Below are 18800 nucleotides of genomic sequence, written 5' to 3'. Positions count from 1 at the left end.
ACCATGAATTAAAATCATTTGCTGTACAGACAAAGGGAGAGAAATTATTTTTTTATTATCACATTTGATCCTCACTATAACCTAATAAGTAAATGACCATTTTATAATTTATCCCCATTTTACAGTTTACAAACATACGCACACACAATCTATGTTACATAGGGAAAGCACCTAGTAAGGTTTTTTCCCACCCTTAGCCAACCCAGTAAACATGGCATTGTCTCCAACCTAGGTTGGCCTCCTGGATGTGATGCCGTCTGAAATGATGCCCATGTGATCTCTGCTTATCTGAAACAGTAATCATAATGTGTATAATTTCTAACAATGCATTTTTTAAAATCTTGGTATCTTTGTCCAAGTTTTATATCAAAAAGCAAAGCAGAGTTTATAATAATTGGTGGGTGGGTGGTTAGACGCCCACTCACACTAGCTTTTCTCATCTCCAACATGGAAGAAATGAGATAGCATTCTCTAGAATTTACTAGACCTCATGGTTCTTAAGCAGGACTGAAATCAGCTTTTTAGAAAGTTGGGAGAGGGGAGGAAGGACTGCCATCAAACAGGTAAGTATTCATACCCTATTACTTGTCTGTTTAACCCAGTGCTTGAAAATTGCAGTGGAGATGGGGAGGACTGGAAAGTATTTGGCATTTAAATAGGAGAAATTAAAAAATCAGCTAACTGTAGGGAGTAGGGGAATCAGTGGGACAGTGCTGGACCCTCCTGAAAAGAATCAGGCTGATTCTTCCTGCCCTTCCTGAACATCATCCCGTCCCTACTTCAAATCCTTGGTTTCACCTAATGGAGGGACTTTTCTACTTTAGTTGCCATGAGTTCTGGAACTAGGCTCTGGAAACTTCACTAGACCCTCCACAACACACAAAAAGTCAAGAATCCTATTTAGAACAGATCAACCAGACAGTCATTCAAATTCACACAACTCTCCTGCTACTTTGAAGCTAGATTACTATGTAGTAAGTCCTCTCCTCTGCCTGGTCAGCTTAGCATTCTCTGCTCCCTTTTCCTAAGTTAAAAATCAGAAAATGATTGTCCAGGTTTAGATCTATTCCTGAAATCCTTGTATCTCCTTTTTCTTTGTAGACTCTTAGGAATAAGTTGGTCACAGGTTTGAAACATACCAGAGTACCATCATATAACAGGGTATCATGACATTAGTGGAGACATATTACTGACTTAGCTGTGTCACAAACCCCCCCCCAAAATTAATGAAAAAGTACCTAATTGGGTGCTTCAAATGACCAAAGATATTTGTTGATTTGAGAGGAAAAAAGGAAGGAAGGAAGAAGAAAAAAGAAAAGCTAGGAAAAAAAAGAAAAAAATAAAGAGGGAAAGAGAAAGAGAGGAAAGGAAGGAAGGAAGGAAGGAGGGCCAGTTGTAACAAGTACACTTTTTATATCCTGCTGGCAGAATAGTTCAATGTTTATCTCTCTCTCTTTCTCCCTCCCAACCTTCCAGGATTTATGATCTGGCCTCCTTTCAATGATTAACAGAAGATACTATTCCACATCTAGAGGACAAAAAGAAATGTTTCCTGGACTTTTGTGACCCAGAGGTTGGGAACACCTTTGGGCCTGGGCAGAGTCTATATAGAAGCACAGAGAACAGTCAAGCTTTCCCCACCAAGAGGTGGGGTAGAAAAAGGAACATTTAACTTACCTCTTGCTGCCAGAATTTCCATCCCGTACAAAATTAGAACTGTGTTTATTGATAGAATAGTTAGTCAGGTGCATGCATATATCATCCTAAAAAGACAATGAGTTTAGGAAGTCAGAAAAATACAATATAATTCGATCCCATTTCATAATCATTGATTATTATTATTAATTATCATATAGTCTTGCTATGTGCCAGACATTGGGCTGGGGATTGGACACACAAAAACTGAAGCAATTATACCTTTAATGAACTTATATTCTACATGGGGCAGAGGGGAGCGAAGGGGCGTTTAAAAAATATAAAATGTATATTCAAAGGAAATACAAAGTGATTTGGGAGAAGGTAGGGAAAAATGGTGCATTAATCAGAAAGGATCTCAAATAGGAAGAGGCATTGAGCAACACTTGAAGCAGCTGGGAACTCCAAGAGGCAGAAAGAAGGAAAGAAAGAGTCTCCAACCTGATTGACTATACAAAAGAAGGGAGAGAGGATATAGAATATGGAGATGAAATCCACCTACAAATCTAAGTTACAGTCAGATTATAAAGGGCCTTAGAGGCAAACATAGGGAGCTGGATTTCATGCTAGAGGAAAAAGGAGGATCCTGAAACAGGCTGAATGTTATCACTAGGCCTTCAAAATATCAACTTGCTGTGTGGAGAGAGGGAGATCAAAGAGATTATTATTGCAAAGGATGTGAGGGGTCCAATGGCCTAGTATGTTGCACATATTTTCAGACTTGTTCAGTATATTAATCGGTTTTCTTGATTTACCCCCCATTTTCTTTAAAATATATATATTTGTTTTATGGGATGGCTTTAAGAGGGGAGAAAAATTGGTGAAATTTTTTATGTTAAAAAAAGATACCACTTAAAAAAATAAAGTTATTGGAATACTGCAGGAGAGAGGTGCTAAGATCCTGATTTAGGATGTGTGGTAGACTCAGTAAGACTTGGCAGCTGATAGCAGGTGAAAGTAACAGGTGAAGGATAGCTCCAAAGTTGCAAACCTGAGAATCTGGGAGAATAGTGATACCTTTAAAAGATCTAGGAAAGTTGGGAAGACAAGTGGATTTAGGGAGGGAAATAATGAGTTCCATTTTAGACATAAGGCATTTGAAATGATTATAGAATAGCCAGGAGGCTGGTGACAGATTGGTGGCAGATGAACCTTGGGAGAGAGGTTAGGACTTTCTATGTAGATGTGAGAGATCCTAGGAAAGAAAGGAGAGGGGAAGGGAAGAAGAGAGATAAAAGGGAAGAGGAAGAGGAAGAGGAAAATGGAAAGGAAGAGAAGGGAAAGGAAAAGAATGGAAGGGAAGGGAAGGGAAGGGAAAGGAGAGGAAAGGGCTCAGGATATAGCACTGCTAGGTCAGGATATGGATATTGATTCAGCAAGAAGGTTGGGAAGGAATAGTCAGACAGGTGAAAGGAAAACCAGGAGAGGGCAGTATCAGGAAAAACCAGGGATGAAAAAGGAGGAGGAAAGATGTGATCAACAGCCACAAATGCTGCAGAGGGGTCAGGAAGGATGAGAACTGAGAAAAAAAAAATAAATAAGGTTGTGATTTAGCAATGATTTCATTGATAACCTGGTATTTTGGTTAAGCAGTGGGATCAGAAGCCAGATTATAGGTGAAGAAATGGAATCAAGTGCTGATCATTTGATTATGATTATGAACGGGAAGTTTGGCAGTATAGGGTATAGTATTGTACAGTGGCTAGGACAATGGAACTAAAGCCAAGCAGACATACATCAGACACTTTGTAGATGTGGGACTCTGAACAAGTCCTTTAACTTCGCCAGGCCTCAGTTTCCCTATCTGTAAAATTGAGAGGATCAGAGATCCTCTAAGGTTCCTTCCAACTATAAATCTATGATCCTTGGATGATAGTTCAACCCACAGGGGGCTAGCTTCTGTCCTTTTATTTCATCAATAGATTTACATATTTAGATGGAGAGTTTTAAGAAAATCAAAAGAAATTAAGAGCTTGGAGTTTGATTTTTTTTTAATGAAATGCCATAGCTTTATATCCTGCTGAAATGGGCACTCTAAAATGCCTAATACATTCCCTTGCCTCCAGGATGGACTTCACCCAAAAGCTGTAAGGAGTGGGGCTAACCTCTGGAACCTTTAGCATCAGATGCTAAGTTAATGCACCAGGTAAGTAAAGACAAGATTTGAATTGGGACCAACCTTTCCTGCCCTGGATTGTAGCTTATGCCTGAAATTAACTGCTAGACAGGATGCACCACCCTTACTCACCAAATTATCTGAAGAAGGATTAGAATAAGAGGTAGTGGCAAATCGAGCCAAACCCTCCTTGTACACAAAGATCCTGAGAGGATCACAGGAGGTCACCAACACATAAATCCGAAGGTCAAACTTGAATCCATCAATAATAAAAGGCTGAAAGAGAAGGAAAGAGAAACAGGTGACTTGGGAGGAGCTGCAGTTTGCTGCTGCTCTCCTCTCTAGTCCATTCTTGAGAGATGGACCAGGGCTAGTGGACATCAAGATGTCCAATCCTTTGCTCCTAACTTCCTGGATGAAACTGGACAAGGCATTTAAGCTCAATGATTGTCAGGGAATTTGTCTATAAAATAGTGTGTGCTTACCCACCTCAAAAAGAAATTTGAGATTAGGACAAGCAAAGAAGACCTTTGGGGGAAAATAATCTGCATACAAATACAGGTGCCATCACTCTTCAGAACTATCTTCCTCCAGAATGTACCATTAAAAGATGGGAGGAAAAAATGATTCTTTGACCCAGGAATTCTGCTGCTAAAATTATATCCCTGAAAAATGTCTGAAGATAAAAATGATCATGGAAGCATTATCTGGAGATAACAAAAAAAGCTACAGATAGATTATACACCCAAAGGCAGGCCTGAGTTCAAAATCTTTAAACCTTAGACAACCAATTAACCTCAAAAAATTAAAAAAAATTTTTTAAAACCTCTTTTAGGACTCAGTCTCCTCAAGTTCAGAAAGAGAGGATTGGACTAGTGGCTAGTTAGGTGCCTTCTAAGCTACGTTATTTATGATATCTCATGATTAGGGAATAAAAAATTTATAATATGTATGTATAATAAAAATGACAAATATGAAAAAAATCAGAAATATGGGAATGCCAATTTTGTATAAAGACAGAAGAGGTGAAAGAATGGGCACATAGGCTACAATGATGTAAATAAGATTAACACAATTCTGGAGAAATACGATGGTCTAAGTGAAAGAAACTGGCAAAACTGAAGGCTATGTTCCTCAGAATCCTCCTTTGTATCCTGAGGACTTGGTCACTTACTAATAATCTGACCCTGAGCAGATTTTTACCTGTGGGCCTATAGTACAATGCGGCATTAGGTCACATCATAATGCACAGAGAATGAACCTGGAATAGGAGGATCTGATCCCAAGTGAGACTTTAGACACTATCAGCGTGACCCAGGCATGTTTGCCCCAGTTCCACATTTGGAGAAATGAGTTGGGAAAGGAAATGGACAAAGCACATCAATATCTCTGCCAAGAAAACTCCAAATGGGTCACAAGGGTTGGACAAGACTAAAAGTGACTGAACTATTAACAATCCAGTCTGTTAACAATTGATAAATTATTCTTTAGACAATTTGTAAGGTGGCAAGCTTAGATGTATGCTGGGAAATGTCCAATATGTTCAAACAAAGTATATCAATAATTTCCTTTATAAAAAAGGAAAAATGTTCACTAGCCATTCCTATTGTGAGAAGTATAATTCTCCCACTCCTGTGTGATTTTATGTCAGTTTCAGAACTGTGAATTCTTCAATGGGATTCTCATCCTCAGGCTGATAGGAGATTAGTTATTTAGTGAAAAGAAGAGAAATTCTCTTGCTAAATGGGATAGTAGCTTAGTGATTCAGTAGACCTGGAGTTCTAATCCTGCAAAGACACTAATTTTTGTGGCCTTGGGCAAAATATCTTTAAAAATTACCTTTGATATATAAAGTTGGCAGATCATATCTTCTCCTGGTTTGATATCTCTCACAGACCGAGTAACAAATATACCTCTCCCTTGGCAACCAGAATCCGGCTTACAGATAAAAGTTTTAAATTTCTTTGATCGGCTATAGTTCTGCAAATCCCCCCAACTACCAGAGGGAATAAAGAAGAAAGAGGAAATAAGAAATATATTAGTTGGGAATACAGCTTAAACCAAGGCTAACTCTAAAAACAAAACAGATAAAAACTGTACAAGACAATGGCTTTGATAAGATAATAAAAATGATCATTAACACTTATAAAGTACTTTAAGTTCACAAAATGCTTAAGAACCATTATAAATTTGTCCCTTCCTCTTTAAACAGGAAAAAAAATCCTGAGTTTAGAACTAATAATAATAGATTTAAAAAAAAAAATTCCTGGGCAGTAGATAAAGGGCCCACCCTGGACGCAGTAAAGATTCATCTTCCTGAGTTCAAATGTGAGCTCAGACATTTCCTAGCTGGGTGACCCTGGGCAAGTCATGTAATCCCTGTGTGCCTCAGTTTTTCCATCTATAAGATGAACTGGAAAAGGAAATGGCAAACCATTCCTGTATCTTTGCCAAGAAAATTCCAAATGGAGCCACAAAGTTTGAAACAAGTGGATAATTACTTTAACAAAACAGGCTTCCTTGTTGTTCCTCACAAAGATCATTCCATCTCCAATGTCTGCCTTTGTACTGATTTGTTTTCTTGCCTCTGGCTGCCTTTTGGAATCCTAGGTTTTCTTCCAGAATCAAGTCTACAGAGGCCCTCCCTCATCCCTCCAGTTGCTTGTTTTGTTTGGGTTTTGTATGGAGCTACATATATGCAAGTTGTCTCTACTATCAGAACATAAGCCCATTAAGGACAGGGAATAGTTCCTTTTGACTTTGTGATCCACCAGTGCCTAGAACCTAGTTTAAGAAATTCTTGCTGACTCACTAATTGACTGGAAAAGTTGAGAAGACTAAAGTAGGAAAAAAATTTCACTTACTCTGCTGGAAGACACCACGTTTTAGGGAAAAAATGGAATTCTTTAGGGAAAAGCTTTATCATACGACTCATATTCCTGGCCAGCAGGTCCTTTCGGCAGATTTCACTCATTCCGGGGAAGTGGTTGATCTTCTGCAAAGAAAATCAGAAAGTATGAGCTCCAATCTCAACTCCAAGGAGGAAATTAAAATACCCATACCCAATTCTCACAGTGCCTTCTGGCTTGAGATCATATTCCCAACACTCCCCCAGCCAATGCTTCCCCTACACTAGGGACTGATTCAGGCTCTAGTACCTGGTGACTTTTCATTTCCATCACACGCTCTAGGGACACTGAGAAGTCTGTCCAATAAAGAGTCCAGTCATCATGGTCCCCTCCCTCACGTAAGCCATACAGTCTAGCTGCCCGACGAACTGCATTAGACACACAGAAAGAGCACGTCAGACCATGAAGGAGAATAGGAGAAAACCTACATTGTGTCAAGCAAGTTGCACATTGTCTGCTTTTTTTTTTTTTAAGGCAATTAGAGTTATGTGACTTGTCCAGGGTCACACAGCTAGTACCCTAAGGTCTAATCTAAATTCAGCTGGTGCTCTAACCTACTGCACCACCCAACTGCCCCTTCTGCTCTTTATTTCTTTCAGCCACCCTCATGAGAAGCTGACATTATCAATGAGAAGCAAACAAGATAGGTACAATACTATTGAAGAATACAGCATGTATGGCTTATCTGTGGCAAACTTCACCCTAAATTCATGGCTTGTCTTTGCTTCAGAGAATAAACTTATTAAAATGATTGTACATGTATATACATATCAGATTGCCTGCTATTTTTGGAAGGGGGAGGGGAAAAGGAGAGAGGTAGAAAAACTTTGGAATTCAAAATCTTATAAAAATGAATGTTGAAAACTATCTTTACATGTAATTTGAAAAATAAAATATTGAAGAAAGAAAGACCAACCAACTGGGGGGGGGGAAGATTACCATATACTTACTAAAGAATATCATTCTTTTGAGGCTGCCCACTGTTTTTTGATTAACTGTGATTGTGGGGACTGAATGTGGATCACAGCACAGTATTTGCATATTTTTTGTTTTCTTGCTTTTTTCTAATTTTTTTTCCTTTTTGAAATGACTTTTCTTATGCAGCATGATAAATGTGGAAATATGTAAAGAAGAATTGCACATGTTTAACATATATTAACTTGCTTGATGTCTAAGGGAGGAAGGAGGGTGGGAGGAAAGGAGGGAAAAAAACTTCAGATTAGCTATGTTTGCTACTAATCTGGAGGATAGCATAAAAAGGCAAAAGGAAAAAAACTGTTGAATGGGATGTGCAAGGGTTATGGGTGACTCCCCTCTAAACTTTGTGGTCATGACCTCACTCATTTTCACACCATATATATCTTAAAGTTGCTGTCCATAAAACTAGAAGTATAAAGTCTATGGAAGGTGTATATTGTTGGCTTCTCTTATTGGAAACCAGGAATCCTGGGAAACTAGATTTCTAGTGTCCCAGATATTTAGCTCAAACTATGAAAAGGGAGAAAGCTAGGTGGTATAGTAGATAAGACTGCCACGTCTGGAGTCAGGAAGACTCATCTTCCTGAGTTCAAATATGGCTTCAGAAACTTACTAGTGGTATGAGCAAGTCACTTAACTCTGCCTCAATTTCTTCATCTGTCAAATGCTTTGGAGAAGGAAATAGCAAACCACTTCAATATATTTGTCAAGAAAACCCCAAATGGGATCATGAAGAGTTGGATATTTCTGAAAAAATTTGGAATTGAATGAGAAAAGAAAAATAGGATTTGGAATTATTTCCTTGGATCCTTAAGGTGAAATTGCTTTCACCCTTTCAAAGAATCCAGTTAACACCAATGAAACTTGGTACCCCAAACGCAAAATGCTCACCACTATCATATCGGCAACTGGATAGATTGATCACCAATCATCTGGAAAAGAGAAAAAAGAAAGCAGCAAGACAGAGACAGAGAAACCGAAAAGGACCACGGAATGGCAAGACTCACAAATCAGAGAACTATATGAAAAAATATTCCATCCATGGTTGAAGGAAAGGATCCTTAAAATTTGAATTGTTAGGGCAACCTGATTGCTTACTATACTGTAACTAGTTTCCACTGTAGGATAAATCTCAAGGCCCAAAGGAGACATAGCTGTTACAATAGTAAGTACCATAAAGCTATAAATATCTGATCCATCAGATGGAAATTTATGTTATACTTAAGAGCAAATCTCCTCCATTATCAATGTTATTTCTCTCATATCTATCGAAAGATAGGAAGGATGCCAAATGGAGGAGACACAAGAAATCTAGAGTCAAAGGAACTCAGATCTTTATTATTTTATTCAAAATGATTGGCATTCCCATAGGCAGCATTTATTTGTAAGAAATTACAAAAACAAAAACAAAAAAACAAAAGAACATAGATAATGTTCATCTGTGGTTTTCTCTATCAATATGCTTCCACAGGAATTTGTTTTAGTGGATCCTGTTTCTAAGTGAGTTTGACTATACTGCCCACATTCATTAAAGCAGATAATTGAGAGGTTTTTATATTTTATACTTCTCCTACACCAATCTCCTCTCTTTCTGGACCCTCTCCCTCTTTATAACAAGTTGCTCTCCCCAGTCTCTAAGCCCCATAGTGCCTATCTAGTTTTCTGTGTTTCTAAGGTTCTTGTCTCCTGAGTCTATCTTCCCCTCTCCCACTTTCCATCCTCCATTTCTAACCTTTTTCTCTTCCTCCTTTTATGACGCTGAGAGGAACACTTCTGCAAGGCTGCCACAGGATCTTTCTCAACAAAAGTCAGCGTTTCGTACTCTCTTGATTCACCTTCTACAGAGATGTCCTCTCTCTCATCTGATTCTCCCAATTCCACTTCTTCCAAGGTCAGGAACTGCGGCATCTCTGGGGATGGAGTTCTGGGAAAATAATAAAAGTGGGGCCACTGGAAGAGTAGAGAGCAATTACATGAACCCACCTCCAGGGGGACCTCCTTCCTTGTTCATTTGGATGACAAGAGCATCCCTAAGACCAAAACAAGGGCTTAATGTTAAAAAATCTCCAACCCACCCGTCTAGCGCAAACTCAAAGCTGGGACTGATTCCTCTTTTTGCTGCTAACTGTATGACCTTAGGGAGTTGGGCAACCAACCCCCATCCTGAATTTTCTCTCCTGTGACTCTGCAGAGGCTGAAACCTTCCAATGCATGGTAGCAACTGGTAAACAAGCTCTCCCTATTAGGCAGAGATTGTGCCAGGCTGGATACTACAACTCAAGAGGCAAGCTCTGTGCCCTATCAGGTGAAGGAGTTATTCCCAGAGGATACAATTAGGTGCTCTGAGGAAATCTGTTAACTTTTTAAAGTCCCAAAGAGACCAGTAAGAGAGTAAGTAGGATACTGGCTTGAAAGCTAATGCTATCTACTAGCATGGAGCCTACCCCTAATAGGGTCGATGATAAATTTATTTATTGATTCTTGCTCCAGTCATCTTTAAAATTCCTGACATGTCTCCCTATGCTTTGCTTTAGAGTCCTTTTGGTAGAATTTAGAATTCAAAATTTGAAAAAAAAGGATGTTAGAATTGTTTTTACATATAATTGAGAAAAAATATTAAATTGTAAAAATGTGTTTTGCATGACTGCACATGTATAACCTATGTGGAATTGCTTGCCCAATTTTTAATGAGAGGTTAGAAGAGTGAATTTGGAGATCAAAATTTGAAAAAAAATGTTTTGAACCAATTGTCCTACATTACATACCAAATACCCCCACCCCTATTCCTCATCCAATATATACCCCTTTTATCACAGTTCTGAGCCTAATCCAACTTTCCTGGACTAGCCCCATTCCTTCCCTGTGAAGCCAACACAATCCCCAACCTTTGCCTCCCATTCAACTTAGAAATATTAATTACATATTTCAGTTGGCTTGTGTTCCCAATTATATGTGAGTTCTTTGATGGAAGGACTGCATATTTTATTTGAATGCATCCCAACTAGAGCATTTAATAAATACATGTGACTAACTCAACAATATTTATACTCTGTGTTCTCTGGTTCTTGTACTAGACTTCTTAACATAAATTAAACTCAGGGGCAGATTTAAAATCCAAGTTCCCTTACCAATCTCTTTGTAATTGCTCCCTCACCATTCTCTTCTAGTATAATCCCTCCCTTACTCCTGTCCCCAGCATCCCATATACCCTGGTTCCTAAGCATCATTTACCCCACTGTATACTTACCCCCTTTCCTCTTCTTCCAGGATGGAATCTCTCAAATCAATGATGGGGGCCCCTTTTACATTCCCTTCCCTGTTCACATACCTGCATTGGCAGATTTTATTAATAATCCCTTACATTTGTATAGTATTTTAAGCCCATTTTCATATATATTTTCTAGCTTATTTGATATGTCTTACTTGATACATTAATTCAGTGAATATTTATTTATTAATTACCCCTTACATGCCAAGCAAAATGCAAGATCAGGGATTTAGAGCAGAAAGAGCCTTTAAAGGTCATCTAATCCAACTCTCTCATTTTGTTTGTTTTTTAACAGATGGAGAAACTGAGGCCTGAGAAGGTTAAACAATTTGGCCAAAGTCACACAAGTAGTAAATGGAAGACTCAGCATTTGAACCTACTGTGCACATGAACACTGGACTCCAAGTCCAGGACATGGATTCTGGAAGTGCTGGGAGGAGATAAATTTAAATAAGACAGAGCCCTCTGGTCTCATGAAGTGTTACTTAATCTAACAGCTTCCTCACCATACCTCTGTGTGATGAAAAGCAGGAATGAAGAAAGTCAGTTTGGATTTTCCCTAGAAAAGTTGTTGCTTACGAGGACTGGTACTTGCACCAAAAACAACTTGGGCAGTGTTACCTATTCCAACAAGAAAAACAACTTGGGCCACTAAACTGAAAGATAAAATCTCAATCCTATGGGTCATAGGATCATATGATTCTATGACAACAGATTTAGAAGTAGAAAATTTCTCCATTCTTATCCCCTAATTTCTCAGATATGGAAACTGAGTTCCAAGAGAGATTAAATCATTAGGCCAAAGCCACCTAGAGATAATAGAGACGCTATGAACTGAGTCATCTGGTTTCAAATGCCAGTAGTCAGGCCCTCCCTCTAACCAGGTAAATTCTGAGTCACATTCAAAAAGAATTGAATGATGAGACATCTTTACTTTGCCTTACTCTTTTTTTAAATTAAAGCTTTTCATTTTCAAAACATATGCACAGCTAATTTTTCAATATTGATCCTTGCAAAACTTTCTCCAAAAACTTTCCCCTCTTTCCCTCCACCCCCCTCCCCTAGATTATCTGGCCTTACTCTTGTAGACATAGCTTGGGCTCCACCCTCATTTCAGGAAGTGTTTATCAAGCCCTCAAAAGCAGGTTAATACTGAACTGAGGTAAGAAAACTGATCCTCATAAGTCGCCTTTTCAATTTGGGATGGGCTGTATTCCTTCTCTCCCTCTCTCTAGTCTTTGCCCAAGTGGACAGATGTCGAGAAAAAAAAAAAAGTCAAGCTTCTATCACCTGAAACCTTCTTTCCATCTCTCTACTATTTTCTATTTCCTTTTTTTTTTTTTTTTTTTTTTGGATTTCGTAGACATCTGCACACAGTTCAATCTCAATGATGGCACTATTGCTAAAGGTACTTCGGAGAATCCACCTTGGGCTTGCAGAAGAATCTCGAGAGATCACCTGGCCCAATTTCTGAATGAGATTAAAAGAGAATTTTCTTTTCTCTTTTCAATTCATTTATTCATCAATTCATTTAACATTTACTACTTGCTAGGCAAAGACACAAATGAAGCAGAACAAAGATGAATTTCCACTTACCTAACAAAACAAGTTACCTTGATCCTGACCAAGAGAATAATAGATTTAGCACTGGGAGTTACCTCAGAAATCATCTTATACACAGTACCCTCTCATTTTATGGATGAGGAAACAGGCCAGAGTGGCAAAGTTGTCCAAGATCACATGTTGAATAAGACCTAAATGAGGACTATGGGACTTGCTCTTTGGACTCTGATCTGTCTGCCCACAATTATGATATCTCTTATGCTTTATATTCATTCAACTGACAAACACTTAGGGGCAATGCAATGATAAAGGTTTTCAATCTATTGGGAGAGACAAGCACCACCAGTAAATAAAATCCAAATTAGAATATAAGTGTAGAATTGATCAGTGATGAACAGAACCAGCTACACCCAGCGAAAGAACACTGGGAAATGAATGTAGATCACAACATAGCACTTGCACTTTTTCTGTTGTTTGCCTGCATTTTTGTTTTTCTTCCCAGGTTATTTTTACCTTCTTCCTAAATCCGATTTTTCTTACATAACATACCCTACCCTCATGTACAATTTTTTCCAGGTGTAATCTGGTCCAAAAGAGTAGTCTTGATGGGGAAAAAGAGGATACATCTCAAGAGGAAACATGATTGGGACAGGGGTGGTATATGGGGAAGGAGAATGAGGATACTGTTACCAGGCAGCCAGATGAAGACTTGCCTTGTTAACTATTTTAATAGGCTTCTACAAGCCTCTCCAATCCTTTTATCACACTTTGTTACCAAATTGATATTCTCAAAGCAGCAGGTCTGAGTGCCATTCTGTACCCCACTTCCACTTTAAAAAGTTTCAATGGCTCCCTAATGCTCATAGCAAAACATTACATCTCTCAATTCAGGACTATCAGCAACAAGTCTGGAATGCTTTCCCTCTTTACATCTAACCTATGAAATTTCTAATTTCCTCCAGAGTGCAATTCAAAAACCACCTACTTAAAAAAAAAAAAAAAAAAAAAAAAAAAAAAAGAGATTTTACCCAATTCTCCAGCCATCCATCCGGTCAGTCATTGGTGCTCATTTCCTCATTTAAATTACTTTGTATACATTTTGAATTTGACTTATCAAGCAGAACAAGGATTAGACTGTTTGATTTTTCTTTTTGTATCTATCTCCAGTGTCTGACATTGTGGTTAACACTTAATACTTTTAAAATTGAATTTAGATGATTTGATTATATTGCTGCCTCTCCTCCAAAATCTTCAGTGGCTACCCATAGCCTTAATAGAGGAAAAACCACCTCCTTGGTCTAATTGAGAAACAAGGTCCTCAATAATATGGCTCCCAACTACCATTCTCAACTTACCTTTGGGTACATTCATTCAACCAACTGAAGACTCTCTGTGAGCTAGATCTTATTCTGACACCTCTAGGCATTTGCATAAATTATGCTCATGTGCCTAAACCAGAACTTCCACAACATCTACTTCTTTTTTTCCATTAAGTCCCAAATAAGGTGCCATCTGTTCCATGGAGCTTTTTCTGATAGCCCATTTATAAGTTCCCAGGCAAGCAATATGGTACAATGGAAAAATATTGACTATAGAGTTACACAACAAGGTTCGAAGGCCTGTTCTGACATTTCTTACCTGTCTGGTCTTGGATAAACCATTTAATCTGGGTGTCTCACTTTCCTCATATTTAAAAGATGAGTTGGACTAAATGACCCCCTAGGGTTCTTTCGAGTTACAGATCAAGGATCTTCCCCAAATCTTGTTTTTCTTATGGATATAATCATATTCTAATTCATTTATTATATATTATATATGGTACATATATGTGTGTGTGTGTGTGTATATATATATATATATATATATATATATATATATATATATATATATATAATAAATTAAAGTTTACTTGTATACATACATTTTCACCCTCCCCCCCTTGGGAGAAGCCCAAAGATTGTGTATTACTTTATTTTTTCATACAGCTAAACACCCGGCACATGACAGCTATAAAACAAAATGCTTCAATAATGAAGCTTGTGCTGATTATTTGTAGAAAATATGACTACCAATTAATGTGACTATTCTGTGTGGTCTGTAGAAGCAATCTCATTTCCTCAAATTATAATAAACACCTTACATATTAAAAATTTTTTAAATTTAAAAAAAAAAAAAGCATTGTAATGTCATAGGACCTTAGGGCCTGGGAGTATCCTTAAAGGACATCTAGTCTTAACTCCTTCATTTTGCAGATGAGGCTCCCAGAAGTGGAACCCTTCCTCCCCAAGATCATGCCAGCAGGAAACTTTATTTGAACTCAGGCTTCCCACTCCAAATCCAGCCATCACTCCATTGCACCACCTGATATTAATGCCCCTTGTGGAAGTGAAGAAAGAGGAGGAATAGCCATTGTAAGGAATGTCACATGTGAGGAAATACAGGAGCAGAAGGCATGCTGAACATTATACATTATAATCATAAGAGTTAAAGCCAAAATCGATCTTAAGAGATAATTCAATCCAACTTCTCATTATCCAGAAGAAGCTTAGAAGTGGTGACTTTCTCAACTTCATAGAGGCAGTAATGGCTAGCATTTCTCTATCCCTATTTGTAAACACTTTACATATTATCTCACTTGAGCTTCACTATAACCCTGTAAGGGAGGTACTATTATTATCCTCATTTTACAAAATAGAAAACTGAGGCAGACATCAGTTAAAATGACTTGCCCAGACTCACACAGCTAGTAAGTATGTGAATTGGAACTGAAATCTTCCAAAGAGCCGCCAGGATTTTTACCCAGGTCTTCTCTCTGGAATCCTGTTCTGTTCCAATGCAATAGTGACTTCTAATGTACAGTTCCTCAAAGAAGTGAAAGGATTTACAAAGTTCAGTACTTTAAGATCTGATAACTGTTTTTTTTTTTTCATACAATAGTATCATATTAACATACACTCGGTTTTTCTTTGGAGTGTAGCTAGAAAAAATTCCAAAGAGTTCATGCATTAATGATCACTGAGATCTTTTCCTTTAGGATCTTTTGATCTTTCCTGGGAGGTGATGGATATGAAGCATTAATAAGAGTATAATCAACCTCCAGAGTGCAGCTGAGAAATGTAGTCTACAGGGATATCCTAAGTCTATTTGGACTCAAATTCCCATAAGTCTAGGCATCCATACTCTAGAGACTAATTGTGCAAGATTAATGGAAGATGAAAAGCAAAAGCCTTATAGGTGTGTCACCATGCTAACAAGATATTCAACTTGTTTTGGTAACCCAAAGAGTGTTTTGGCTCAGCTTTCCAAGGGGACTCTAGTCTCATTCACCTAGGGTAATTAACAAAAGCAACCCCAATGATTTCCTTCATTTTAAGCATGGTGCTAATAATAAGATAATAAACTGGATTATTTTTCCTAAAAGAGGAAGTTTTGCTCTCCCCTATCACCACATGCTAAGGAGTTCTAAAATCCTGACCACTTGTCTTTAAATGCCCCTACAAATGGAAGTAAATGATTATGGGGCTGAAACAGGACAAACTCTTCAATGTCACTTGAAAAACAATCCAAAAGCAAGGTCTTTGCAGTTGTACACAAAGGGTACTTTGTGATCCCATTGAGGTTTTCTTGATATAGATACTGGAGGGGTTTGCCATTTCCTTCTCCAGCTCAATTTACAGATGAGGAAACTGAGGCAAGCAGAGTTAAGTGACTTGTCTAGGATCACACAGTTAAGTGTAAGTAAAAACAATAAGTGTCTGAGGCCTGATTGAACCCAGAAAGATGAGAATTCCTGATTTTGGGTTACTATGTCACCTAAGTAATCCTGGAAGAAAAAGGCTTTACTGGAAAGCAGATGGGAACCTGTGAAATCAAAATTTAACTTCAAGTTTGGCCTTTGGCTCATTGTACAACAGGCACTAAATACCAGCGTCCTTTCTATTCCAGTTTCTTTAAAAACAAAAAAATCTGAGCAGAGTGACTATAAAAACTTTAACCTTAATCGATCAAAGGGATTGATGAGATGACAGATGGAAAAATACTTTTAAGGTTTGTTTTTTTTTTGGGGGGGGGTGCTTTAAAAAACAAACAAAACAAAACAAAACAAAACCAGCTGCAATACATGGGACAACCAATGCCAGGAGATAGAGCTGAATCTCAGACCTGGGAGTCTGTAACTCTTTACATTCTATTTCTGGCCCTTCCACTAGTTCAGCAGGAGGCTTGGAACAATCCTCTGTAAAATTGGAAACCAGCAACATGGGGAGGTTTAAATAATTGCTTAAGTGTTTTGCCAATGTAAAGTGCTTATTAATAATACTGCCACCCACCAAGAGCAATAATAATACTGCTGAGTAGCTCACAGTCCATCTTTTTATCCTGCTGGATGGATATATTAGAGAATTCTTCAGGTAAGGTTAAAAAAAATGCAACTGCTTGGCTGAAATTGTATAGTGGAGCACTGGACTGGAAATCCAGTGCCATTTTAAGTGCCATTTTCTCGTAAATTCTCTTCTGATACCCTCAATAAACTATCTTGTACTTAAGTTGTATATATGTATATGTGCACTAGTCTTCCTTGAGAATGGAAGGCCCCTGAGGTTAAGGACTTTCATTTTTGTCATTTTGTACCTAGTGCCTACTAATCAGTATAAACATCATGGATTGCTGATAGACTGATTTGGGGATATCTCATCCAGCCTCTCCTCTCCCAGCCTTAGCTGCTTCATTAGACAAGATAACTTTCCAGGTCTCTTTTAGTTTTGTGATTCTGTGTGGCCAACTTTGCTCTCCATAAGGCCTAAAGCTATTATAATTATCCAACAAATGGATACCGGTCTCCAGGGTTAAATCTACTGTAGAGCTTTCATTTTAGCTCCAAGGACTTTGCCCCAAGGTGAGAAACTAGTAAGTCACCTAGGGAGGCGATAAGGGGGCACCCCGAGCAAGTCCTAAAATTCCCCTTCTGAGGAGGTTCCTCCAAAGAAATGCAGGTGGGTGTTTGTTGCAAAGGAATCCTTTGCACATAGGAGACTTCAGACTCTTGAGAAACACAGGGTACCAGAAACCTTTTCTGTGGCAGAACGGAAGGATTTGGTGAGATTTGGAAGGCTACTGGAGGAGAGGTCCACGGTTATCATAGATCTAGAGCTCATTTGCAGATGAGTAAACTGAGGCACAGAGAAAAAGGGTGGGGGTTTGGTCAAGATGGAGCATGTCGGGTTGGAGAGAGTCAGAAACGTATTTTAGAGGGGTCTTCGGGGATGGAGAACAGAGTTTGGGTACAGGAGTGAAGAGAGGGTGAGGAGTTAGTGGAGGGACTCGAGGGAGCCTGGCGAGTTTAGGGATTACGTTTACAATCAAGGATTATGCAGCAAGGGCTGGCTGCACCGGTTGGAGGGGGCTGGAACGGAGCTGGGAGGACGCGGTGGGCTGCAGCAGGGATATCCAAGGCAGAGAAGGGAGAGCAGCGGGCACTCTTACCCACGGCTCTTCATGCGCCCGCACGCCCCCATTCCGCTGTCCGTATCACTCTCGGCCAAAGTGGACGCAGCCTCCCTCCCCCACTCCATGGTCTGCAGGTGGTCGTCGTGCCCCATGGCCAGCTCCAAGCCCTCTCTGCGATCTCCGCAGCTTTGGGAGGGCCGAAGCTTGGTTTTTGCAAGAGCCAGATCTCGGGCTCTAGATTGGCCTTTTCTCCTGACCGCTCTCCCCAATAAATTAACCGCCTTTTTCTTTCCATTGGGAAGAGCTCGAGGGTTGTCCCGGGAGACGCTAGGACGCAGAGCCCTCGAGAACCAGCGCGAGTTAAGAAGGGGTGGTTCCCAGCTCCAATCGCATAACTGGGGAGCGAAGAACCCAGGTGCGCAAGCCCAAGGCCGGCTGAGCGAGAGCGAGAAGGGGGGGCGGGTCCGGGCCAGGGCTTGGAGTTCAGCCAATCAACGAGCTGGCTCGGAATATTCTGATATGCCACCCTCTGCAAAAGTGTGAATAAGTTTCCGGCCTCGAAGGGGCTCTTCTTTTCCTGAGGCCGTGACGCCATCCTCAGAACATTGTGATGTAGTCAAGCGGGATCCTCCCATTAGCTAGCCCCACACAAAGTGGAGGGAGGCTTGCCCCAGACAGTGGAGGAAGAGCGACGGTGATAGGTCACACATCTGACCCTTACGTTTCTTTGTAAATATTATGCTTTCTTTTTTTCTTTTTTTCTTTTTTTTTTTTTAGATACCAATCACTTTCCAACAAACATCTTCCAGTTATGCATTTCCCCTTT

General features: G+C 39.3%; 1 protein-coding gene across 1 annotated transcript in view; it reads right to left on the bottom strand.

Annotated features, from left to right (window-relative positions):
• TTLL6 (tubulin tyrosine ligase like 6) overlaps positions 1-18515 on the bottom strand; it is a 36622-nt gene extending 18107 nt beyond the window's left edge. The window contains exons 1-9 of the mRNA XM_074261253.1: positions 18011-18515; positions 10946-11026; positions 9432-9622; positions 8590-8628; positions 6970-7088; positions 6676-6806; positions 5651-5807; positions 3944-4087; positions 1678-1763 (exon numbers count right to left, since the gene is read on the bottom strand). Of these exons, the coding sequence (XP_074117354.1) occupies positions 1678-1763; positions 3944-4087; positions 5651-5807; positions 6676-6806; positions 6970-7088; positions 8590-8628; positions 9432-9622; positions 10946-11026; positions 18011-18126 (1064 nt within the window). The 5' untranslated portion in view covers positions 18127-18515. The remainder of the gene's footprint in view (positions 1-1677; positions 1764-3943; positions 4088-5650; positions 5808-6675; positions 6807-6969; positions 7089-8589; positions 8629-9431; positions 9623-10945; positions 11027-18010) is intronic.
• Between the last annotated feature and the right edge of the window lie 285 nt (positions 18516-18800).

Source organism: Sminthopsis crassicaudata, chromosome 4, assembly GCF_048593235.1.
Source record: "Sminthopsis crassicaudata isolate SCR6 chromosome 4, ASM4859323v1, whole genome shotgun sequence".
NCBI lineage: Eukaryota > Metazoa > Chordata > Mammalia > Dasyuromorphia > Dasyuridae > Sminthopsis > Sminthopsis crassicaudata.
Note: the sequence above shows the minus strand (reverse complement) of the source record. Positions and strands in the feature narration are given on the sequence as shown.